General features: G+C 42.6%; 1 protein-coding gene and 1 non-coding gene across 4 annotated transcripts in view; both read right to left on the reverse strand.

Moving 5' to 3' along the window:
• frmd5a (FERM domain containing 5a) overlaps window positions 1–25475 on the reverse strand; it is a 47456-nt gene extending 21981 nt beyond the window's left edge. For all 3 annotated transcript variants that reach the window (XM_029523037.1, XM_029523036.1, XM_029523035.1), the window contains exon 1: window positions 25244–25475. In XM_029523037.1, coding sequence (XP_029378897.1) covers window positions 25244–25345 — 102 coding nt within the window. In that variant the 5' untranslated portion in view covers window positions 25346–25475. The remainder of the gene's footprint in view (window positions 1–25243) is intronic.
• A 1031-nt stretch (window positions 25476–26506) lies between these two features.
• Window positions 26507–26578, reverse strand: trnah-gug (transfer RNA histidin (anticodon GUG)). The gene has a single exon. It is a non-coding gene; the product is annotated as a tRNA-His (tRNA).
• Between the last annotated feature and the right edge of the window lie 21 nt (window positions 26579–26599).

The raw sequence follows: 26599 nt of genomic DNA on the forward strand, positions 1-26599 counted from the left end.
AAAAAAAAAAGAGGGGGCAAACGGAGGCAAAGCCAGCAGTAAATCCAAGCTATTTCTCTAGAAAGTAAGGGGGAAACTGTGCTGAAGTCACATCCATGTGGAATAATCTTTGCTCGACACATACGCTAATCTGACTGTAAAGATGTTTTCTATATTCTGGTCACGTCAAAATGAATACTGTGAAGCTGTAATATGGATAAATGTTCTATACATCTCAATATTGATAGATAATAACATCTTGTTCATTTTCAAAAATATCAACTAAGTCACTGTTACTGCATAAATGGGCTAAACAAGGCGAACAGACATTCAGCTAATTAAATACTGCACAAGCCAAAGTACTTCAATACATCATCAACAGTAATATAAAACAGTATAAAACCGCAAAGCACTCTGTTCATTCATTTGCAAATTGCCCACAATCATCTGATACACCCGTAGTGTGTAAAGGAACAGCTGCTATGTTGTAAATGCGATGATGAGGCTATATTTTCTTTACTTCAAGGTCTTGTCAAAGGAAATCTCGTGATTAATACAGATCACGCAACATGTTCATGTCCTTCTTTTCGAGCTGCATTCAGTTGGCCTCTCTCTTCAGTGATGGCTGAATTTCACAGAGCGTGCCCTCAGCGCTTATGATGACATCCCACATATTTTGTGGCTGTGTCTGACTCTGGCATGTCAGAGGCACTCGGTGTGCTGTAAATCAGAATCTGTTTAGGTCTGTGAAGCAAAGCATTGCTGCTACAAAGTGTAACAATAGCTATCGCAGTGGTTGCCTGTTTGACAGACAAACCGTAATGTATGAGTATCTGAATATCTTGGCTATAAGAGAAGCACTTGGGTGACAGACAAGTGAGTAGAGAAGGCAATTGACTGGTGGAGAAATGCTGAGCTCCATTTCTCAGTTAGCACCCTTTGGCTCTCTTAGATGTCTCTTGCTGTGCAGAGGGGCCCTCTCTGGTACCATTCACCCTCTCCATTGTCTTCAGAGCCCCAGGAAAGATCACTTTCCAGTGGTGAACCCAGCCATAAAAATGCAAAAAGCTGTTTGGCCCTGGAGACTGGCTGTCTGTGCACACAGGCGTGAAAAGACCACCATTGCCCTGTGTGTCAACACACTAATGGAGGCCCAAGGGAGAAGGAAACTTGTCAATACATGAATCACATAAGCAGGATGTTTGGAGAATGCAGCTCGACGTAGTTGTGACAAGGGAAAATATGGCCATAGGTGGGGCATGAGGTTTGCTGCTGCTGCCCCAAACGATGCCCTCCGTGGCTGAAGTGATGATTGATTCAGTTTGGGAGAGACAAACAGTTTAACCCAGAGAGAGACTGCAGAATTGAGGGTGTTATTTTAGAAGTTTGCAGTTAATTAGAACTGCTGTGAATTTTTTATATTCACTTTAAATAGTTTCTTGAAATATGTTCTCGTCCCGTGATGCAAAACAGATTTTTCTTAGGGCTGCAGTTGGACTGTGGCAATAAATAGCAAGTTTAAACATGCCACATTGGGCTCAGGAACATTTGCAGAAAAGCGGACATTATTCATAATCTGTAGTCCAAATTATTGATTGACTGATGAAAAACTAACAATAAGATCAGTTTTAATTATTAAAGTAAAGTATAGATGATTTGTAGTGCATGGACCTAAACCCTCCCTGAAGTCTATGACTACAAGGAGCTGCACTAACCTTCAAAAGTCAAAAGCTCTCATTAAAAGCAAGTAATCCTGGTCCCATTATAGTGGTGGAAATTAGGAAATTATATCATTGGTCACACACAAATGAATCGCCTAGTGGGAAAAAAAAGGAGCAATTTCAATGCCACTGAGCTCCACGGTGCCCTATATAGCGGAGCAGTCATTAAAAACTCCCAGAGGATGCTTAGCAAGTCAGCGATAAAGCCATTACGCCTCATCAAACCCACTCTCATGACCATTTCACAATTCTCACCCAACGGACATTTTTCAAAAGTGCAGCACAAGTTTTAAAATGAAGAGAGAGAGAGAGAGATTTCATTTTAGATTGCTTATTATTGCTTCAAAAGATTTAGCTAAATAATGTTCCTAGATTATGTAAATCCTGTTTTGATTGGTCAAAGGTGATGTGATGTCGTCTCTGTCTATCTTTCGATTATTGAGTTAGACTGAGGGCACGGCTTGTCGTCTCATACTTTTCAACATCTTATAGAAACAATAATGAGAACAATAATTTCTTTGAGATTGTGTTATTTTCCATGATTATTTAGTGTGACAGCCGTGAAGAGTCCAACTATGAAGGCGAGGGCGGCTGCTGTCTGTGACCCACTGCGCTGCACTTGGCAGCCAAACAGCGAAGCAGGACAAGCTAAAAAGTGCTGTTGAGTTGTTGGCTGGGGATTTGGAGTGACAGCTTATTTGAGAGATTTACTGTGGTGTCACTTAGGAGGCTTCAAGGAGTCTCCCAGTTGCCTAATCCTCAGCACTGTTAGAGCTAAATGGAACATGCTGGAAATATTTTCTTCGATCCATATTTAAATGAGGCCAAATAAACACAACGTAAGAATGACTTCCATGTCTGCTCCTGTGGAGTACACATTGTACGGTGTGTGTGCCATTCTAACATTTTCAACAACCTAACAAGAAAGAGAACTTGACAGGAGGCTTTAAAGTACTGGCATGGATTTACATATTGAGGCTGTTCACTTTCAACCTGGAGAATTTCATGAGTCTGGGTACAAACGCTGCAGCAAGTGGTGTTTTCTGGCGCTAACCTTGTCTGCGGTTAGGGCATGATGAACACCACCATAACTTAATCGCTTTGCATGCTTAATTAAATGCCGGTACTTTGAGAGCAATCTGATGGTAAAGCTAATGTAAAGTAAGCCTCTCAGGGTGAATCTCCAGAAACGGAGCAAAAAATAGAAAATGTTCAAAGGCGGCTGTGAGGACTTCTTCAGATGCCTTTCAGTTTTAGGCCCATGCGGCTCAGCTGGTTCGGCTCAAGGGAGACATGGCGCTGATTGTCTTTGGGCCCCACAGAGACTGAAGGTTCAAAAACCTCCCACGCAATGGGATCCAGTATTATGTGTTCACACAAAGCAGAGACTGAGAATGTGCCCTAGCTGCTCAGCAGAAGATGACGAATTGTTGAGCATAAGAGGATGTAGTAACACAACTCTAGCGTAACGAATACAGCCTTCCAGTTTTTAATAGGCACATAGCGCACATCGCTTTAAACATTTTTCACGTAACCCCAGAACTGCGCCCCTTCCAAAACCGTCGCTGGCAATTTGAGGGTATTCCCAAAACCACCTAACAGTTAACACAAACCTAGGGGGACAAACGTGTCCTTTTCGTTCCCTGTTATTCCCGCTCTGTGAAGACATTGTTACTCATAAGCTGATCAGACAGTAGTTGTCAGTGACAGAGACAAGAGACGAGCTGAGCCGAGAATCTACGACATACAGTGTACTTTCACGGCTTCTTATTCTCACTGCTTTCAGCTGAAACGGGCATACTATTTCATGTTCACCACAGAGGGATTAGTATAATTTGGGCGCACATTTGGCGCCTAAGCATTAGGTGATAAAAATATTTCAACTTTTCTCAAACGGAGCTTCAAACACAGATTTTCGACAGTCTCATAGCAACAGTGGTATTCATGAATAGTCCCGCTTGCAGGGCCTCTCCTCACTCAGGGTCTTACGTCTCATTGCATGCCCTTTGAATGATGGTAGGCGACTTCTTGCAGAACACACACAATGTAAAGATAGCACTTGGTTTTCTTAAGTATCAGAGTCCCAAATTCATATTCAGCTATCTCCCACACAGCTTACATAAGGTATTGATTTGAGTGTGCCAGACTTCAAATGGAAAGAACAAGTGAGTAAATCACAACTCTAAAAAGCTTCGGGGAAAAAAATGTATAAATCTTATCAAAATTTAACTCAAATTCATTGTTCTCAGACTCAGTGTAAGATAAAGTGAATCTGGTGCCTCAAGGTTGGGAAGAAGGAGCTCCAAGAGAAGCCAAGCACAGAGACACGATCCCAACCTAAACGTGCATTTCCACCAACGCTGACCACATATGGACAGCAGCAGAACAGAAAAGTGTCTCGGTCCAAATTTATGCCACCGTGAAAAATACAGTTATCACCTACTATTATTGCTGTTTCTTTGAAAGTAACATCTTCTTACATTTCCTCACTGCAGCGGAACTGTGGCGTCAAAGGCTGATTTGCTTTTGTTACTCTGAGCAGCACTGAAGCTGCAGATCCGAGTTGGGAACTCATTCTCACTTCTGTCACACTGTGAGTATTATCTCACAAGACTGGATTAGTCCACAGAGGTGCAATGCAAACATAGCTCAATTTTTTTTTTTTGTCATGTGGAGCAAATTAGCTCCAAATTCATTGTACTAAAGAGCACTACTGCTCACAGCGCTGCTCTGTGATGGGTATTTTTGGTGACCTCAGCTCATTGTCCTCTCAAAGTAGTTTTCTAGATCCGCCATGATGAGATAATCTGCTGCTTTTTTATTGTGAAAAATCAATACCAGAGGAAGAATAATTTGTCAGGGTATTGCGTTTTTGGTTTTTAGCTGTATTCCCTATCCCCAACACTATTTAACACAACATATCTAGTATTAAAAGCTTAATTTAATTTTCGGAAAGCTACATAATGCAGTGAATATGAACTTTTAGTCGTTTCACCTGCCTCACACTAAAAAGAATTGCATTCAATTCCTGAATATCCAACTTTAACTATGACTGTCGTGCTAAGAAGCACATCTCACAGACTGCTGTTACAGTCATTGACCAGGAGACTGTTCTTTGTCATGCTTTTCCTTCATCTTCATCTCAGCTTTTAAAATGCTGTGATGGTCCGATCACTGCTCTGGGGCATGCCAAAGACGGGAGTGGGTTACATAAGTCATGTCTTCTGCTCCCTGGCCTGAAAGCAATGACTCTCTGCCAATGAACAGACTGGGAAAAGTGACTGCTGAAAAACAACTCAATACTCAGGCAAATGAATCTTATTCCAGTATTGATGTGATTCGACATGAGACGAGCAGCGAAATTATCTAAAGATAGAGTGTCAGAATTTAACAGCAGACACAGGAGTTAACCGACCTCCTGGTGGGGAACCACCTTCAGTGACTATTGCCGATTTTCATATTACACATTATCCTAACAGCAACTACTCTAATTAAATCTTTCCCCGACATCAAAATTTTACTTGTTCTACTTTTTTCCTTGGTCCTTTGTGATAAGAACAAACACTCTTGTTATAAGCCTGCTGCTTCCATCCTTCATTCTGTTGTGAACAAAAGATGCACCGATAACCTTAAGTGTCCTGGGAGCTCCGAGGGTTTTCTTATCTTATAGGTCAAGGCTTGTTGAACACCTTGATTCATGCCCAGAGTGACTGAATGAGGTCAGTGGATTGATGCTGCAGGTAGGAAGAAATGGGTGTCCACTGACTGACACACTGGAGAAGTCACATCACCCCACAGGGCTGATGGGAATGCAGGTGCACGCTGGTCCTAATCTCACAGTTCTGACCTCTTCAGTCAGACAAATGGCATTTTGGCCCCGGAGCACCTTCAACCATCAAAAACAAGGTGAGTTTGGAAAAGTCACTCAATATCAGCCAAAACCTTCAGCTACTGTTCCACTTTCATACTCAGATCTACAGCACTGTGCCTCAGGCTGCAGGACTCAGACAAGGTATGAGGTGTGTGATAAATGTAATAGATGGTGCATCGTGATACACAATGCTAGAAAAAGTATTTGGTTAGCCATGATTTGTTTTCAGAGAAAATTCACCCATTGGTGGTGCTCAGTAATCTCCATTTTGAAAAAGAAGAAGACTGTGACATTCTTCTAAATGAACTCTTTTTCTTGATTTTGCTAAACTTTTTCCAAAGCAGCATCCTACCAGAATCATTTCTCTGCTTTCTTCTGATAAGACAGTGCAGATGATGTTGTCTACTATTAGGATTGAGTGTACTAAAGACATGGATAAATGGTTTAGCATAAAGTGTACAAGAATTTTTTTTTTGTCTATTTATTGAATCAAGAACAAATCCAAAATTGATTCATCTTGGTGTTTTTTTGCGCAGTCAGGTTTTATTCCTGATAATTACAAACAACTCAACATTCACGTTTTACTTCTAAGTGAAGTGTTAAATGATGTGGATAAGTGGTCAGCCAGTTTATAATGATAATTGTCTCTTTGTGTTTTCTATCCCACTATTTATAATAATGTCGCTGCACATAGATCCAGAGTTGTGAAATTTATTGGAAAAGTGTCGTTTTCCTTGAAGATGTTACATTAGTTTGTCGTTCGCTTTCAGGGCCACAAATTCCACACTGAATACAATGATGCACTGCATTGAACAGTTGAGGTGATGGTTTATCTCTGTCTCAGTGCCCTTTTCAAGATGGACAGGACCAACCAGAAAATTTAAAAGCAGAACGAGCTTGACTGGTTGCACGATTCACAAATCATCAGAACTGTAACAAGGAAAAGGCTGGGTCACTTCACAGTGAGCAGCCAAGAGGAACAGATTGCTTCTGCTCTGCATGATCACAGTAGGGACTGGCCTGAAAGGGGTCTTTGTTTGCTCAGGGGGGAAGCTAGAATGGCATGGCTTGGCTGCACAGGGTGGCATGTGGTCTGGTGTAACTGGGACCAGGGTGGCGTGGGAGGCTGCACTTCTTGCTGCAGGCCGTTTGGCCCTGTCCTTTCAAACCCAACTCAGTCATTCAACTCTGGAGGCAATGATGTCATCCAACACTGCACGCAGCGGGCAAGCCTTTTTGATGAATCTTCCTAAAAAACACAACACTAAGCTGCAGATTTATGGGAAGCCTCAAGTTTTCCTGTCTCAATGTTCTCTGCTCTGTTTGCCGAAAAAACAAAAAACAAAAAACAAAAAAAACCACACACCTTTATGGGTTAGATGAGAACAATTTGGCCAATCATCCTCAGTGCCCATTCGTGAGGTACACGTGGTGTGTTCACACGCATAAACATGTGCCTGGAAGATGGTAAGGAAACTAATTCAGTGCCATCTACAAATCATTCCATCTCGCCACAGGACTGTACACAAATGTTATCGTTCCAGTTATCTTACAAGCTACATTGATGTTGCCCTATTTTAGGGATGTAACGGCTACCAGCATTAACTCCTGACGGTTATCATCCCCTTTTAATGCTTTAGCACAGTAAAACCTGTAGTCGGCATCTGTGGTCTGAAAAACTCAACAAACTCACTTGCCGCACTACAATCTCTGCTCCACATCTCAGCCCAGCTGCATAGGACTTCAGATGGAAGTGTGAGTTTACTCTGTAGATGGCACACAGCCAAGGCAGCAGTGACCGTGTCTGCGGCGTTCCATAACTTTGCCCCCAAATAAGAGGAGCAAGCCAGATGTGTGGCCAGATTTTGGATTTTATTTTATCAAAGTGCTGATTGAACACTGACGATGAGTACATGTAGTGTGTGAGAACATGTAGAACATGTAGAACAGGGCCGCCGGTGGCGTAGCGGGTTGGCACTGGTTCAGCCAGTGTCATTCGCTACTTGTCGTCACCCCCCCGACATTTCTTGTCACTCTTCAATCTGCCCTTGCTAATCTAATTTTTGGTTTTCTTTTGCATGCAAAAGTGCATACAGCAGTGCCGCTAACTTTATACGTTGGTTTCAAATGAAAACTTCATATTCGTATGATATATCTTCACTTTTTGAGCCTTACGTGCACATTTTAAGAATACCTGGATAATACCAGAAAGCGTGGCATTTCTGGCCACAAAAACCCAGATACAGCATTTTCATACCGTTGCATCCCCACCCCTGTGAGGATGGAGCTGAATGTGACGTTCAGAGTGGTGAGTTTAGTTGGGAACATCCCACACCTCAGACTGCAGCACACAGCGCGATGGTCCCAGGAGCAAAGAGATGCGTCCCAATACCATCATTACCCGCTTTCGTCACTGTGCTGCTCCTGTTCTGATTGAGATGGATGAGCTGCCAGAAGATGGAAATCTCACGGCCCATGATAGGAGGACCTCCCCAGTCAGCAGAGGAAAATTAGAAGTGGGAGGTTTCTGTGATGGATTGGTCAGCTCAGCTGAATCTATGGCATGCCATCAAACCAACAACAATAAGGGTCAGGAAATGGGAATTCACTGGTACAGAGCACTAAGTGGATGGCGATATCACTAGTATTTGTTTTTCCACTCCTACAATTAAATCCTAACTGCATTCCATCCGCTGCACCTTCTTCAAACACTGGTCATGTTTTCATCTGTTGACTTTTAAAAGTGAATAGACCTGAGCTCTTTCCATCCTACAGAAATAAAACAGCTATTCAATCTGTTTTAATCCTGCCAGACAACTTCTTGCTTGGCTTTTCATCAACATTTTCATCCCTGTTCTGAGATGAAGACTGCACATAGCAATCAATTAATTTTCATTATTTGAGCTCAGTGACAAAAATAGAGACGTGTTGGTCGAGAGGCATATCATCATAACCACGTAAAACTTATCGGTATCAAATTAAGACAAAAATATGCGCATCTTTGAGGTAATGAAAGTAATGAGAAGCTTAGCGCACTCATCAGTTTGGTTCGGTAGAGATAGCGGGGGAAGGTTGGCTGCTCATAAATACCAACCACACAGTGATGCAGCGACAATGACGAATGAAAAACTTGAAAGATAACCTCAGAACGAAGCATTGCTGGTTGTTTTCTGAGTAAAACAACACAACACTGGCATAGAGGGCAGAGCACACGCCCCAAAAACAGGAGGCCACACAACACTGCTTTGATTCCAGCCAGTGTCTTTTGCCGCATGTCATTCCCCACTCACTCTCACTCCCCCACTGTCACTCTTCAAGCTCTCCTATAATGAAGAAGAAAAAAAAGAAAATTAAACACACACACACACACACACACACACACACACACAAAAACTGTTATTTTATCAGGATCATACTTTCTTTATGCCGTCCATATCAAAAGCATTGTTGTCAAAAGAATTCAGCTTGTTATTTTAATCCTCTAAATTCTCCTGTCACTGAAATCCATGTTGCTCCAAATGTGGTTGTTTAGGGAATGAATCTAAGTTCATTCCATTGTGCAAAAAAAAAAAAAAAAAAAAATTGCGTTCAGTCAAAGAAGTCACAGGTTCACATCCAGTGGTGGATTTGTCATATGATCTTGGCTATTCATGGCAATGTCACAATATAATGTGTGAAGGACGATGGACCAGCGTCCAAGTCATTAGAAAACTCCTTTCAAGAACAAAGTCCTCCAAACTCTGATGAAGGAGCCCAGAGAGAACTAGAAGTTTCAGAAACCACCAGCCATGAGCCCTACATGCTGATCTCATTACCGCCATGTAATCAGCCTTTTTAATGATCTGGGACCCTTTCAGCCTCCCTTGGATCACGTCATCCATCTGCTCCACTGGGATTCAGTCCTACTCTCCTAGTGCTGCGCCCGCTGGAACGCCAGCGCTGGATTAGCTGAATGTGCTAATGCTGCACCCTTCAGGCACTAATTACTGTGCCAGAACAAGTGGATTTTCATCTGCAGACTGTATCGCTCTCTGTGATGTGCCACCACTTGCTGTTGATTTACTGCATGCTGAATTTGTAAATACAGGAAGGGAAGATGACAGTTTGTTAAGTGAGCCTAACACACACACACACACACACAAAAAAAATACCTCAGACATAACAGGTCTGATACTCAGCTATGTCAACTATGGCAGTGACTTACAGCTTGGAAGATGTGGTGAGAGAACAAATGGAAAAGCAACTTGTAATCACCAAATAAGCAACTAACAACATCGAACTCCATCATGATGAAGGCACAACACGAGCTTAGAAGAGCTGAGCGAGTGCAGCATGAGGTGAGACGTAGCTGGGAGCAGAGTGGGTTTGGGCACATATTACACAGCACACCTGGGGAGCAGTGATGGAGTGAGTGGTTACCATGGTGACTGGGTGCCACAGCATCCCAGAAGTCCCATGTCATTTTTCCCTGGCAATCACTCAGGGGAAAAAAAAAAAAACTATTTTGGTGTGATTGTAAAGCTTTAGAAATGGAGTATTTCTCCATTAAACAGAAAGATATACGAGTACATTTAAAGCTAAGTACACATCCATCAATCCCTTATATCCATTAAGCCAACCATATTTCACACCAGCAGGATTATTATTCACATATAACATATGACAGCCAGTAGGGCGCCGTCTTCATGGTTCGTTGGGCTAAATTCTAAAAGAGGAATGTTTTTCTATAATCCTCTCAGGCTAGCGGTTACATAAAGCATCTTGATTGAGGGAAATAATCCACCACTGGATATCAGAACAGGGTCAGAGAGAAATAAACCTGCAGAGTGGGCTGTGCACTAAACATCGACTGTGCAGAAAGAAGTCCAGATGGAGACAGACAGAAGCTGGAACATCTGAGTTAAGTGTCTGTTGCCTTTCTGCGACCTTATTCTGTAAAAGGCAAGAAGCATCCATCTGTCCTTCTCTGGTGCTGACATACTGAAGGATTTGTGATCATGCTTAAATAATATTATGCTGCGAGTTTGCCGAGGGCACCTCCTCTCCTATTAGCTCTAACGCCTCACTTGCCTAACTAACCCTCACTGTGTGCGTTCAGTGTTCTTAAAAAAAAAATATATCTTTATTGAATTTATTGGATTGATGTGGCGCTAATGCTCACATCAAGGTCTTCTCATGTGCTGGATCTTTAGAGTTATTCCTCACTTTTAAATTGCTCTTATTAAAAGCATCTGCCAAATGAGTAAATGCTATTTTTCTCTCTCTCTCTCTCTCTCTCTCTCTCTCTCTCTCTCTCTCTCTCTCTCTCTCTCTCTCTCTCTCTCTCTCTCTCTCTCTCTCTCTCTCTCTCTCTCTCTCTCTCTCTCTCTCTCTCTCTCTCTCTCTCTCTCTCTCTCTCTCTCTCTCTCTCTCTCTCCCCCCCCCCCCCCCCCCCCCCCCCCCCCCCCCCCCCCTCCCTCTAGCCTTCACTTCCTTCCATCTGTCTTCCCAATGGTGCAGTTCAATCAGCATTTATATACTCGTGATTCACCTTCTGCACATCCAGCAGTGGCTTGATTAAACATGTGGGCTGGTTGCTCTACAGAGATGTAATGCTGTCTAATGCTGAACAGTATTGTTTGCACACTGGTGATGCTGTATCTGTAGTCCTGTTGTTCAAAGCGTAGAATACAATACTAGTGCACCCTGAAACGTCTACTTTCTTTATATTTACGTTAAAAAGGATTACTATCAGTTGTGAGGAAAAATAAAAGTAGCACTGTCTGCCACAAATATGAAAGGAGGAAAAGTGGAGCAGTACAATATACCAAGGACTCTCCTTTGGGATAAATGCGTGATGTGCAGAAGGTATATTATTGCCAAAAAAGGCCTGTGCCTGTTTGCACTGGGCCAAGAGAACACGTTAGAATTGAATGCCTCATGTATTTACTGGCACAAGATCTATTTTGGTGGCACGCTTTTGTCTTGTGCATAGAATCACAAGTGCTAGTGTTACATTCATGTTTATTGCTGAGAAGCACCTGTCTACTTCTGACAGAAAAAGAGCAAATTTTTCCAAAACTGACTTTCTTTTATATCATGAGCATAAATCCAGACAGTGACGTGGCGCACAACGTCATACTAAGGTTCGCATTAACAGAGACAGAAAATCAGCATTTCATTTTTAATATATTCATGGTGTCAATACGAACATCTTGGAGCTTTGATGTGTCTTTAGTGATATCCCATTTATCATATTTTTGTTTTCAAAGCAAATGTTTGAGTCACAAACACCATGTGTAACAACCTCCATCTTTAATAAATGAGCTACATCCAGGTGAAAAAGTCTGTGATTTAAAACAGAGATGTTCACAAGTCTTTTCTTGCAAGTTCAAGTCTCAAGTCTTTGGTCACGAGTCCAGTCAAGTCTTGATTCTGGTCTCAGGTCTGTGGGGGGTGTGAATGATGCATGTGCTCTGGAGGGTTCTGGGATCTCTAGTCTTGTCCGGGCGTTGTAGCCCTCACCGGGAATCAAACCCGCGACCTTATTATGGAGTGGCAACGCTGACTCTCATTACATCATGCGCATATCACTATCCAAGTGCAGCCAATTCTAAGATGTTAAGGTGCGGCTTCGCAAATCTAGCAATTCTACTCCAGCGCTGCCACAGCCACAGCAGGAAGATATGGAATTGTGCTAATTAACTGAGACAAATGTTTAGAAATATTGATCATAATAAACACACAAAGTCATGTTTATTCTTTTTCATTTCAACATTCAACATTCATTCGCTCCGTCCCAAACCTCGTCCTGTGTGCTCTTTGTGATGAATGAAATCAAGGTGAATGAAGTGGGCACTGAAGTATTGACCGCCAGGTCTGGCAAACTGTCGCAGGGCAAACATCAGCTGATAGCTCGTAGCTAATAACTGCACCGTTCACAGAAGGCCACGGCATCGGCTAAGTCTCAACCATTTTTCCTCGCACTGGAGTGAAGATGATGAAAGTCTCAGTGAAATATCTGCACAGGCAATGTGCAGATTTCTGCACATGATTTCTGCCTTGGCTTTGGCCAAGGAGAAATGACCTACATTTAGTTTCACTGAGTGTGCACTGTCAATTTTGTAGGAAAGCATACTAATATGTTACTATCCATCATCCTCGGTATTCAGTATTAAATGCATAATTCATATTCTCCCTCATTCAATATTTAGCCACTTGCAACGTTATGATAATCTGGCTGAAGAAATTATGTAATTTCTGCAACATAACAGAGGACGTTCCATGTGATATTACAATTTCATTCCTCACTCACTCATCTTCTACCGCTTATCCATTTCTGGGTCACAGGGGAGCTGATCCCAGCTCGCAGTGGGGCGAGGGCGGGATACACCCCGGACAGGTCGCCAGTCCATCACAGAGCCAACACACAGAGACCAACAACCACGCACACTCATGCCTGTAGGCAATAAGGGTCACCAGTCAACCTAGGACGGTGGGAGGAAACCCACGCAAGCACGGGGAGAGCATGCAAACTCCACACAGAAAGGTCCCAGGCCAGGAACTGAACCCGCAGCCTTCTTGTTGTGGGGCAACAGCGGTAATTGAAACAGTGAGAGTTAAACCTGCTTTGCTTTTTCTTCTTTTTTTGGTGTTTCTGCTGTTGGTATCCATGTGTAAAGATTTGAAGATGTCTACAGGCTGACTCAAACTGCAGGTAAAGTTAAAATCTCAGAATTCTGCAAAAGAACAATTACACAAAATTACACAAAATTTGGACCTACAACTAAGAATAACTTTTTTAACTGTTCTCCCTCCAGACTAATCCTCAGCTATAACCGTCACCCCAGAGCATCATCACCAAGCCAATGATGATGCTCTGACGGGGGAGGGGGTGTTCTGAAGCACACTCCTGGGGGCTTTCCACAAAGCTCTGCTGCCACCCTTCAGTTAGCTACCCTCATTAATTATAGAGACCCGTTAATGCTCACTGTATAAAGGCGTTTCAGGAAAGCCCAAAGGAGCCAGGAGTGAGAGCCGTGGTCAATGAGAATGCAGCAGGAAAACTCAGCAATTCAATCAGTCACTGTAACACAACACTGGGAGGACATGAGGCCGAGCAAAGGTCCAGGAACGTGTTCGCTTCAACCTCAGCATTATTCACATTAGACAGGTGCAGGGATTAAACAGGTATGGAGAGAAGAAACAAGATGGAGATATGGAAAACAAGAAATGAAAAAACACTGCTGGTCTTATGGAAATAAGCATCAACACAATGGACATTTCCGAGCGACAGCAAAAACTGATGACATAACATGCCAATTATATGTAAAAGGATTAAGTAATGTGTTTACTTGCAATAACAAAGACAGCATAAACGACAATGATAAATATGTTGGTTACATTTCTTTGGCATGTTGGTGTTATCGAAGTGGCAAACATGTTTCTTAAATTACTTTTCTTTTTTCTCTCTTTTGTAACACTACTGCCAATTAGACATTTTCAGTGATGTATCTTCTACAAAGTGTTATGCTACGATTGCTGTGACTGGATCACTCAAAAAAAAAAAAACAAAACTGGAACATCTGTTTTGTGCCTTTTTATGAGCTTGTGATCAGAGGAGGAGGCCAGAGGCTACATATTATGTAATGTGATAAACTTGTAAGATTTCTAAGACCACAGAACTGCAGCACGGTATGAATAACACAATCAATCCAGGACAGAGCGTTTGTACGGAGGGCACTGACAGATCAGATAATGACAGACACAGAATGCGCTCATGATTCATTAGCTTTGCATTGTGCTTAAGGCAGCATGTGGGTGGAGGTGGCTGGGCCAACTCCTCTGTGGAGTTCATTCTCTGTACCTGCACTGAGGAATGACTGGTACTAAAAATAGCGGCGCTCACCACAAACCGGACTGCAGCATCATCAGCACTATGATATTGGTGGACCAATTATTTTAATTGTACTGCGATTTGAACAGCTTCATGTTGTTCTGTTATGATACATGAATATGAAAAAGTATAAGGGAACAAAAGTGGGAATTTCCACTTTGCCGAACATATTTGCAAAAATCTTGTGCAAATAAAAACAACTGGAATTATGCGTGGAGGTTATTGCACTGGCCTCTTACTATCTCATTATATGAACCTCTATGGAAGCTGCTCTTCCCCTGTTGCACTGTACACACAGCCAAAAGGCCCGGGGCAAGCAATCGCTCTTCCTGTCTAAATGAGTTGGGAGATTGGTGTGCTGGGTCGCTGTGCAAACAGCCTTTTATTCCTTTCAGCGGCACCTGTCTCCCACCCTGGGGACAGTGGTGAGCCCCATGAACGCCATTTATTGAGGGAGAACGATCACTGCTGAACCAATCCCCTGCGGACTCCTATTCTCCTGCCATATGGCAAACCTCTGTCTGCGTACTCAGTCAAAACAAAGCCACAGAGCTGCTACCAAATGCTAAAGATTGTTCCAGAGGTCTTTAGTTGGTACCAATTCTGCAGATTTTCAGAGCCATACATCAAGAAATATCATAAGACAATTTATTTGCAGCCACATTTTCTTTTTTTGGCCATCTCAGATGTATGTCATGTTGCATTTCAGCTTTCCATTTCTGTTTTTAGAGAAAACCGGAGGGGCACTCTCTAGATGTAGGTTTTTGTGGCCACACTTAAAAAAAATAAAAAAATGTGGCTGTTGGGAACAGAAATGTCAACTGACCTGTCTACGACTTTGGCCCAGATCTCAATGCCATTTAATTTAAAGGAAATGAAATTAGGAACAGCTATTCATATCATGAGAAGCTAACTCACGACCTTGCTGATCTAGACCAAAATTCAGGATTCACTGGCTTGATATTTTTGCTCAGATGCTCATGATTCCCTCATGAAATACTGATGGCTTTGGTGACCGCATTGCTCTCCTCTAGCATCATCATCAGGTCAAATTTTAAATTAGTCCAGCACATTATTTTATGACCAAATACTTGCAACACTAATGTCACCATCATCAAGCTCAGCTGCTCTGCTCTCACAGGGTGGCTAGCATGGCTCTGGCCTTAAACAAACACAGTTGGTAAAAGCGCTCATGAACTATGCTTTCACCCTGTTGATCACTGAGGTACGCTGTGAAAGCAATATGGCTTAGAACTAACATTTACATTCTACAATTAATTCCTTGAGACCTTAATCTGACAGGCGATGCTGGCTGATAGCAACTTAGAGCTCTAAAAAAGGACATTTGGTATGAAATAAAGGAAACAAAATCATTTAAAACAATCTCTTGTCTAGTTTTACTTAACAGCGAGCAGGCTGACAGCTCGTAAAATATCAGATGCTTCATTCAGCCAGCTGTGACGTAAACACTACCAGAGAGACATGCACATTAATAATCACATGCAACTGCTGAACCCTAAATCCATGTCATTACTTGGCCTGAAAACCCATTTTCCCTCAAGACAGCACTGCAGTTGTTCAGCACCAATGTTCATTTATAATGTGATTTTCTTGTGCTAGATGTGGACAAATATCAAGTCATTGCCCACAGAATGGATTTTTTTTTTTTAACAAAATGAAAAGATGCATGTTCACTTTGCACTCGCTCTCCGCTACAGTCAGTGAGGCATGTAGGTGAAGAGAGGTAGAGACAGAGGGCACTGAGGAGAGGAGACACCAAAAGAGAAAGTCTTTATCTCAGCTTGTTGTCTTACATATTCAGACATGTAACCTAATGAAGCAGCAATAATGAGAACGTTTTTCCTTAAATGATTTCCAGCAGCTGTCCTCCGTAAAGGAGGAGAACACCTGGGGAATATGTTGTGACAGGCAATAGTTGTCCTGGTCTTTGAGTACCAGTCTGGCTGTTTTCCTGGTTGGCTCATAATCATACACTGAATGAATGGCACAGGAAAAAAAATCCAAAAGGAGTAACTCGAAGAGGTGATGTAATGTGATTTCTCATTATTTTAACCAAGCTGCAATTTGAAATGAACTAAGCAAGGGCAACTAAAACTTAATTTCATTATTAAATTACTTTATCTTCTCAATTAGAGAATTGTTGTTTTCTTTCCTCATAAAAATACTCACTAGAACTTTGCAAGCCAAAGGTACCATCTTCATATAGCTGTTTTGTTTTTGGTTTTTTTTGTCCTATGCCAAAATGTACTTAGAATAGTGTCACATAAGACAGAGAAAAGCAGCTGATTCTCATGTTGCTATCTGCAGGCAGAGTAGAAGCCTTAGTCAGGAAAGTACCAGCTTAGCACCCTGACATGTTTGCCAACTTCAAATGATGCCATCTTTTCTCTTTGATTTTAGCCACACAGCAAAACAAGCAGTGTTGATTGAACCATCACACAAATCCATATTTTATATTTGTAAATGAATTACAAGTGATCTTATAATTGCCCCCGAGGGTGAAATTTGTCGGCAGCGGAAGCCAAAATTTATGGTCATCTGGCTGAACTGTATAAAATACTGCCCCATGCATCATAAGTTTACTCTACTTCAATACCTCTGAAAGGCACTCTCAGCTGCTTTGTGTCTGAATGGTGTTATATAAATAAGCCTGCCTTTCCTCGCCTCAACAATCAAGGGAACTCACAGGAGCACACATAAGATGTCTGCTCTTCTTTCAAGTATTAAAAAGGAAACATAATTCATTTATTACATTAAGAAAAAGAAAAGTAAACCTTTTTCAAAACGTACCCTGCTTCGTTTTTTTCCACCAAAACATATTTGCTGAATGGACCAAGAACCTGCAGTGGACAGCTGGCTTTGTGTCTGTGACTTGTTGTGTATTTCCACTGGCCAGCCTCTTTGTCTCCTGCATGTGTTCATCTATCTCCTCTCCAGAGACACTCATCTCTCCTGACTGCTGTGCTGACACTTGCACAAAGGAAAAGGAGACTGTTTGCATGCATGAATAGCTGTTAGTGTAATCTGCAGGCCCAGACACACGTGGAACAATGGAAGGCACCCAGGCCTTTATTTGATTCTAAGATTGATTCAAATATTGGCAGATGGACGATATGGCATGCAAATATAGCTTAATAAATATATGCACACTCATAGAGACAGTGCTAACCCACACAAATAATGACTCTCATAAAGCAACCCAGCCTGTCATCTACCAACCCAGTGAGAAACACAACTCCTCTGGAGGGAAACTGTCTGAGGTGGGTGGTAAATTAGACTTAGATGAATTAAAGCTTCGGTTGGAGCATTGCACATGGTCTGCTCTCTGCCTTTATCGTTTCGCTTTGCAATCAAGTGCGTTCAACTGTGTGTGCCTTGGAACACCTGGGAAGGAGGGCACACAGCTGGACTTCTGAGCGCAGCTATGAGGGAGAGGCAGAGTGAGATCCACAGGGACATGTGTATATGAAAGGCATTATCATTATTTTCCTAGTGTTGTTATCACATTTATTTGCGTGCAGGCAGCTTTCGTTCGTGACTACTTTTACTGCAATGCTCAAGATCAGGCACCTTCCTCATAATGAACAGCATCAACCCATGAGGCATCGCTGCATCTTCTTCACAGGAGATGTGTTACATATTTCCTTAATATTATCAAGTAGTGCACTTTAAAGCAGGTAAGGTAGTGTCATTCCTCCTTCATTTCCTCACAATTATAAAGTATCAGCCACGTTGTTTTTGTTTAAGCATAGAATCCAACAATCAGACATTTGCGCTGAAGAGCTCAATGAGTGCAAAAAAAAACAAAAAAAAAAACAATAACAAAAAACAACCAAACACACACACCGACATAAATGAATTGTGGAACATGTGAACACTGGGCATCAGTGCCCTAATCTGCTACAACAGACCATACTGGCGCCAATATGAAGACAGTGATGAAGCTACGAATCTGCCGTAACATGATAGATTCAAATCAGATGCAGTTTCTTTGTCAACATCATTATGTTCAATTTCTTTTGTGTGAAAGCAATCTGATGGTTAAGCAGGGAGATACACAGGTTTTAATTTGGGGAAAAAACCAACGCACGACAAGATTTTTGCATCCCTAATTTAGTCTATACATATAATTGTTTTTAAATGCTGTTTAATAAAAGGAAGAAAAGAAGCTTTAATCGAGCTTAGTTCTCTTCGCACAACACAAAAACGTGACTGAGCTGTTCATTGAAGGATCTTTCTACCTTTGACTAACTGTAATATCATATATTATCATGAACATGAACTGAGGCTATTTTTCCAGAGTGACACAGCATGCATGAATCAAGCTTACTTGTAAAAGTCCATTCAAATCCATGCGAACATTAAAAAACGGGAGGCCACAGCCAAGCTACGCTTTGGCCTGCACAAGGAACGCCCATACACTAAGCTGTAAGGATTTTCTCTCCCCAAAACACCAGAGCGGGATACTGAACATTGTATTTAGACAATTCTTATACAGTTTATATGCTGTCAACTGACTGAATAAGTATGTGCTTCCTTAACGGTCAACAGCAAAGCACAGACAAGTATAATGGGACAGCAGAAAGAGAGCGAGAAAGTAATTTTCACTTAAAATATTTGGATGTGCTGATATTCAAGCATTTTCCTGGACATTCATCACCACACTGAAAACACCACGGAAGTGAGATACCACAGCGCACACAGAGTAGGCAAATAAAACATAAGACAATGAGGGATGGGAAGAGGAGAGGAGGAATGGCAATCATTACATCAAAAAACCCTGCAGTCAGGCTGTGTGCGGCAGATCTGCTCGCCTGATGATACAGAGAGACAGATAAGTGACCCGAGGAGCAGAGGAAGTAACGAAAGGACAAAGGGCAAAAAGAAGAAAAATGTCTCATAATTGAAACGGTTCATTCTTACAGTTGACAAAGGCTCCCTTATGGGGCGTGAAACCTAAGTGACGAATTTAAGTTAAAATGAACCTCACTCTATGTGTACTTCACTGTCTGTCCAGCTCGACTGGCTTGTGGCCGAAGTGTCATGGCTATCAAACTACATCTGATTTCATCTTAAGCACCTGGGTGTCCCATTTCGGTTCATTTCCATCACAAAGCAACTTTTCTGTTGGCAACTGTTACTAAGGATTGTTCCCAAGTAACACTGCTGTTGGTATGACTCAGACGAAATGGGCTCATGCTCTGTTCAACGGTATACAAACATAAAGAAACATCTCGACAGAATAATAATTCTAGTGCATAGAAATACACTATAGATCACTACGGTTTTAACCTGCTGTCGTGTAGCTAATGTCAACAAAAGGTTCAATTCCTGTGCGGTTCAGTTAGGTTGTATTTGTACGAGGATATCCCTGCGTTTCCTCATTAGTCTGCAGAAGCACAGGGCCATGAAGTGCTGCAACACAAAGGCTGGATTCTCTTATACAGCAGCGAGTACTGAGGCCCAAAGACAGACAGGACCAGCGCAATGAGGGGAAAACAGAGCGGAGAGGACTAAATATATACTCAGATTCTGGGTAACCACCCCTTGACACGCATCATGACACCAATGACTTTTTATTGGAGAGTCAAAAAAAATTTTATGCGTTATGTAAAGTTGAAGTCAGAATAACTTACGTGGACGGCAGCAGTCTAAATGTGCATTTGTTAAACACACAGGTTAAAAAGGGTAAATATGATAAATAAATAAAAAAATGGATTCCATTAGCAGCTGACTGTGATCAAGCAGGCCAACGTCCCAAAACAAAAACATGAGGGTAGTTACACAACAAAAATTGCTCTGTGCAAAAGGTAACGCGTTATAAAACAATATGCAAAATCAAAAATGATGTTACATTGTCCTCCTACGGTAAATGTAGAGCCTGACATAACATTGCGATTAAAATTCAGTTTGATTTTAGATTGAGCTCACAAACTTTTCAGGGCCAGCTTTTGAAGATGGTTCTTATCTGATTAGCTCTCTGGCTTGAGATGGTGCATCATGACTGCAGGTTACAAACACCCTTCATTATCTGTAAACTGATCAAAGCTTAACTGCACACTGCTTTTTTACTTTGTAACAAATGAAGTGATCTGAAGTCTTCCCTTTCGAGATCCCCACCAGGAGTTTAGCTGAGCTTTGTTAATTCATTTATGAGGCCACTGAAGTATATAAATATCATCGCCAAGCTATGCAATCTGTTTTCATTTCATTCAATGGTTGTAGGCAGTGTCCTTTAACAAATGGACCTGAGCCTGCTAGGGTAGCAGGACCAAAAATAACCTCTTAAACCTCTTATTCGCAGACCAGTCATCATCATAGGAATATATGGCTCTGGGAGAAGGTTCATATTCTTGCTTCCAGTTAAAGCATAACCTCAGGCCCCTCTCGGTTCTTCTTTACCCACAATACATCCCAGAGAGCACAATGGAGAGCTCAGCAGACTGCTACCGACACACTGACAGACTGCCTGCCTGCTCACTCTCCATCCTGCCCACACACACAGACACACACAAAGAAACACTGTTTGGAATAGGAGAGGGCCATTTGGTGAGACGTCCCCAAACGAGCTCTGCGCTCACATCTAGTGGCCTGTGACAAGTGCAAGAAATAATGACAGGTGATAACATTTCTCAGACAGAAAAACAAGAAGACACTGTCTTTGTTTGCAGGCCTGTGTTTAAAATTGGTAGCTGTGCAAAGACTTAGCTGAGCTGTTTCATGAATCTTAGTGAGGCAGTGCAGGTCAGGCGTGGTTTAATTTTCCCATCATACCTCACTGGACTATCGGGGCCTGTGAGACAGCAGTGTGTGAAACACAGGGGGGAAGAATAAGGGCCACCTCCAAAGGCAGCAACAGAGCAGCAGTCCTTTTCAACCTTGACATGACACATGAGCTCTTTCAATATCAACAACACATGATGGATAGAGTGTAAATAGCAAGCGGCTGCTCCCAAATATCAAATCCCCATGAAAGAAAGCAGGAAAGGGCTACATGCTGGGCTGTTGTGCAATCATCTGCTGTGATAGACACCACAGTGATGTAATCTCTAATCAAACCCATACGTTCAGCCAATCGTCATGCTGCTGCACGGTGATGCCAGCGAGCACCCGCGATGTTCTCATGAGGTTCGTCCTCATTAAACATTCAGACCTAGCACACATTTTAATCATTCATATGGAGCACAGCAGCAGCATGTCAATCATTGTGAGTGCAGGCGCGCACACACTCACCTTCACGCAAGTATGCACTCTCAACCCAAGCTGACATATTGTATGCCAAGCAGAGCTGATGGAGAATACTTGCGGAGGTCCCGACTCTGTTAAGTCAGCAAAAATAGGCACCACCAGGGATCTCTTAGATGTCACATTGGACACTGCAACCAGCCCTGTACAGAGACGAAGGCTTTGGGTAAGGATTCTTTTTGGTCGTTGTTCCCTCCTTGATATGCATCAACTCAAATACATTGTAACATTAAAGTGAAAAAAAAAAAAAAACGAAAGTTTTTATATTAAGGCTCAAAACTCGTTTGGTACAAATACAATTCCTGAAAAATGAAAAGTATCAAAAACAAATATGATGCATGCACAGATCACAACAGTCGGTCAAGATAAACAATGCCACACCGCCAAAACCGAAGCAGCTAAGTAGAAGTCTATCATCTCTATTTATTTTACATTTTCGGATTTTCTAACCTTGACAGGTTAAAACATCTTCTGTTAAAAGGCCTATGAGTACCAAAACTTAAATGTTGCACCGCAGTAAGAAAACATTTTAAATGATGTAACGATTAATGCCCTTTGCTCATGTGTGTCAGGGGAACAGTTGGACAGTCCCAAGACAGTCCTGGTTGGTGTGGGTATAGAATCAGTCACCACACCATCAGTGTTCCTCAATGGCATTTAGGAAGTAAATTACTTTGCTGCAAGCACTAACGGTCTTTGTAAAGGAGTCAGAGTAAATGTGGAGTCACCGTAGCAACAGCTGGGACCCTGACACCATGCTTCAAAGTAAACCAACCCTCAATACACACTCCCACACAGAGAAGCTACCATCCCCCGGTGCTCACCCCACCAAGACACGGGCAGACCTCACGAGAACTTGTACAGAATTGATTTTGGTCACTGCAGTAGTCAAAGGAAAGACTTTTCACCTTTTCATTCATAAAACGGACACTATTCCTTTCAAACTGGCAGCTGTGGTCTCCCCAAATAAAGCACTTAACCAAATATGAAAAGAAATTAAGGTTTGAGGCTTCATGGGATACAAACTGTAATTAACTCTCTAATAGCGCGGGCCAGACCACTGTGCTGACAGCAATTCAATGAATTTTAATTCAGTAATTAAACTGATGCATAACAACAAAAACAGTGGCGGTTTTCGTACAAGTTACAGACTGATAAAGGTGGAGCTACCCAAAAAAAAAGGTCATACAACCAAGCAGACCTTAAAGGGAGAAACTTTCTCTGTATTCTGTTTCCATTCAAACTTCACAACGGGTATTTAGACATTTTAGAGAGAGACAACAGGCATTTTAAGAATGGAGATCTGGAGGAAATATTGACTGTGTAAATGTGACTTATTTGAGGTGTCTTTATATATACAAGCTGGGAGAGGAAACTCTGAAGGCAAACTTGGGATAAACAACCTACTTTTAAATCTCTTACCTTCATCAATAATGCACCTGGCAGAGTTAAATTAGAAAATGAATTTTGTTTCAGAATACCGAGAAAAGAAGGAGCATGTGAGATGTATTTCTATCGATATTTCATTGACTGTATGGCATCAAAATGGATAAGGCCTGCAGGAAATGGACAATTTCAGGCCCTTCATCATCCATCAACATGCGACTACACGAGGGTTCAATCTACCGTGTAATAATGAGCGCTCACTTTTCCTCTCCACAAACACAGTGGGAAGATCCATAATTCATCAAGGCAAAACTTAAGCTAACGCATTACAGCTGCCACTGCTTTAAAAAGATAAACATGCTTTCTGACCTTCTTTTGAATGCCCTCAATGGTCCTCTTCAGTGTGTGCTTATTTTTGTGTGTTTAATTTCTGCTGAATGTGCTTTTAACAAGGTGGAGATCATGGATATATTTCTGTTCTTGGTTCAGTGTCAGAAAATGGAAGGAGGCCAAACTAAACCATGGGCAAATTTGAATTTGGGGTCATTTTGCAGAGGTAATGCAAGCAGGTTCAGATGGAGTAAAATCACATCATACCGGAAACAGAATAGGAAGGTGAAAAAGGGGCGAGAAGAAGAGACAGACGCACATTGAGCAGGAGAGAGCGAGATTGTGAGAGACTGAGAATATATGACCTAGTTATGCCTTTTACTTTGCATTCCGTAGTCTGGGTGTCCTGGTATCTGGGGTAATCTGTGTTTTTGGAAAGGCAGAAGGCTTGAAGGAAAGAAGGGCAAAGTTAGAGTTAAACAAGGACCAGGCCCCAGCAAAGTGGACAGTCAGGTGGATTAGCCTGGTCCTCTCCCAGGGCAAGGTTAGACAGAGAGATAGTCAGGATGCCAGACAGTCACAGCAGAGCCGGAGCATTTTCCTCTTTCACTCCGCACCCCTTCCTCCAGCCTACTGACGTCAGCCATTCAGACCACACGACTATGCTGCAAACAGCACACCTGCTGGCTTCACAGTCCATCTGGCCCAACTCCATCTCTGGCTCATCCCGCCAAGCAGAAATGCAGTTCTGTTTACAAGCTGGACGCGCAGTCACGATTTCCTGAGATACCTTGAGGCTCACCGCTCATAAGAGGATTTTTTTTTTTTTTTCAGCATAGCCTGCTGATAATGAGGATATATCTAAGTGACACAAAACGCACATGACACACATAGCAGGTTAAATGTTTCTGTCTCTTAGGAGCCGCTTCAGTAAGTCTACGTGTTGCTTTAACCGGTCGAAGAATTCACTGACAATTTCCTCACAAGCAAACAGGATCCAATTTTGCCTTGCATTTGATGTGACGAAACCCTCTCACCTACTTTTTTATGAAATCAGCTTGAACACAAAACTGCACAGTTATCAAAGCAAGGCTTGTAAGCAGAAGAACAAAAGGCAGAGAAAGATATTTTGTTGTATCAGGGCCTAGTCTACTTCTACTATTTCAAAGCAATGCATCATACACTATCAGTAGTTGTGACAAGGGAAACACAACAAATGAACAAAGGGGTGTTGTGGTCTCCAAATGCTCATTTCATATCTGCATCAAGATCACATAATATCTTTTAGATAAAGGCACTTCTATCAGATCTACACTGAAACTTAGTCGGCATGTTTTCCAGAGCAGCAATGGGATACCCTCTGTGCATTATTGATGTCACAGATTCCAGGGAAACTGGATGAGCCGCAACATTAAATGATGACATTTAACACCAGAAGGCAATAATCCAGCAAATTACACTGCACTAGACAAAGACACAAACAGAAGAAACAGAAATGTTTGCACCTCAGGCATCCCATCCACCTCGGTTTGAGGGGAAATGCCATGTCTGTCCTGCACAGCTCCCTGCCTGCCTGCCTGCCACTAAATTCAGGTGGGGGCTCATGTGCAGGAAACACCCCTTTGATTCAGATTCACGTTGTTTGGAATAACAAAAATGGTACGACACATTCCCATTCAGGCTCAGGAATAATCCCTTGGTGGACACCAACAGGCTCTTGCCGTCCCCTCACGCTGGCCTCTCTGTATGCCGGGTCAGACACATTATCGAGGGGGTGTGGGGGGCTAAACAAACTGTGGTCGACAGGTGACTGACCTGAATAGTGCAGGTATATTCTGTGTCATCCAGCAGTCTGACGGTGCAGCTGTATTCCCGGTCCAGATTCCTGATGCTGCCACTCATGAATCGGCTCAACATTTTCCCGTTGAATTGCCGCTCCGCGTCTCGGACCAGAACAATAAACTCAACGCCAGCGTGCGAGCGGCTGTCACACCGACCACAGTCCCCGGTCCCCCGCACGACCAGGAGCCACGGATCCGCCCGCCGAGGCGTGCACCATCGTTGTCCCGCTAAGTTCTGCGTGCAGACGACCCGCGCTGAGGGCACAGTCCGAGGATGCCCGCATCCAGATCCAGAGGCAGCTGAGCCCCGCAGTGTGTGTCTGTGCCGGGGCCGAGGATCGTCTCCGACCGCTGCCACTTGAGCAGGCGGGCGGGTCCCAAAGAAACTGACGTCAAAGTCGACCAACTGCAGCGTGTGGCCCTTTTTCTCTGCTCTAATGTGCATTTTACACACACACACACACACACATAAGCAATTATCTTCACACTATTGCTGTACGGGTCCAGTTACATCATTTATGAGAAAGCTGTGGATAAAAAAATATGCAGAAAATCTAATGTAAATTTGGGTGGTGTAAAAATATAAATGATCGATGTGTCTGGGCCTTAATACAGCATTTTTTTTTATCATTATTTGTTTTTTTATTCTTCAGGGAGCGTCAGAGGGTGGATGTCAGTGTAAATATATTTATCCCACCGCGGTGTCCTTTGCACCAAGCTGGTGTGTTGACACCAAAGCCTCAGCTTCATTTTGGTGCAAACTTAAAGGAAACCGAGGTTTATTCCTGCCTGGGTTTACCTTCTCACTGGATGTATCGGCCTGCCACCTGCAGGACGATCGTCGTCGGTGCCCTTTAAAAAGCCGGCAGCGTGTCTGTGAATGACGATCAGGACAGTCGTGGACAGCTGCGGGATGTGGGCCTTCAGGTTTAAAAAAAAAAAAACAAAACAAAAAAACAACAACAGCAAAACAAAAACACGCACACAAACACACAAATAAAGTGGCAAAAAAATCTAAGCTAAATTTGTGCCTTATGTTGGTATATTCAAGTTTGCAATATGTTTCTGTTCATCTCATCGTGAAGCTGCTTCCACCTGGCTGCTCTTTGTTGTTAACCAGAAAACAGAATCACTTCAGACGAGTGTCCAACGTAAGAAAGAGATGTTTTGTTTAACTGTGCCGGTGTTGGATCTGGACTTACAGTAAAAGTCTCACCGCAGGCCTGTTGAAGGTCTCTGCCGTGACCCGGATTCGAACCGGGGTTGCTGCGGCCACAACGCAGAGTACTAACCACTATACGATCACGGCGAGCTAGCGGGGACTGGAGCA

Source organism: Echeneis naucrates, chromosome 16 (assembly GCF_900963305.1).
Source record: "Echeneis naucrates chromosome 16, fEcheNa1.1, whole genome shotgun sequence".
Lineage (NCBI taxonomy): Eukaryota > Metazoa > Chordata > Actinopteri > Carangiformes > Echeneidae > Echeneis > Echeneis naucrates.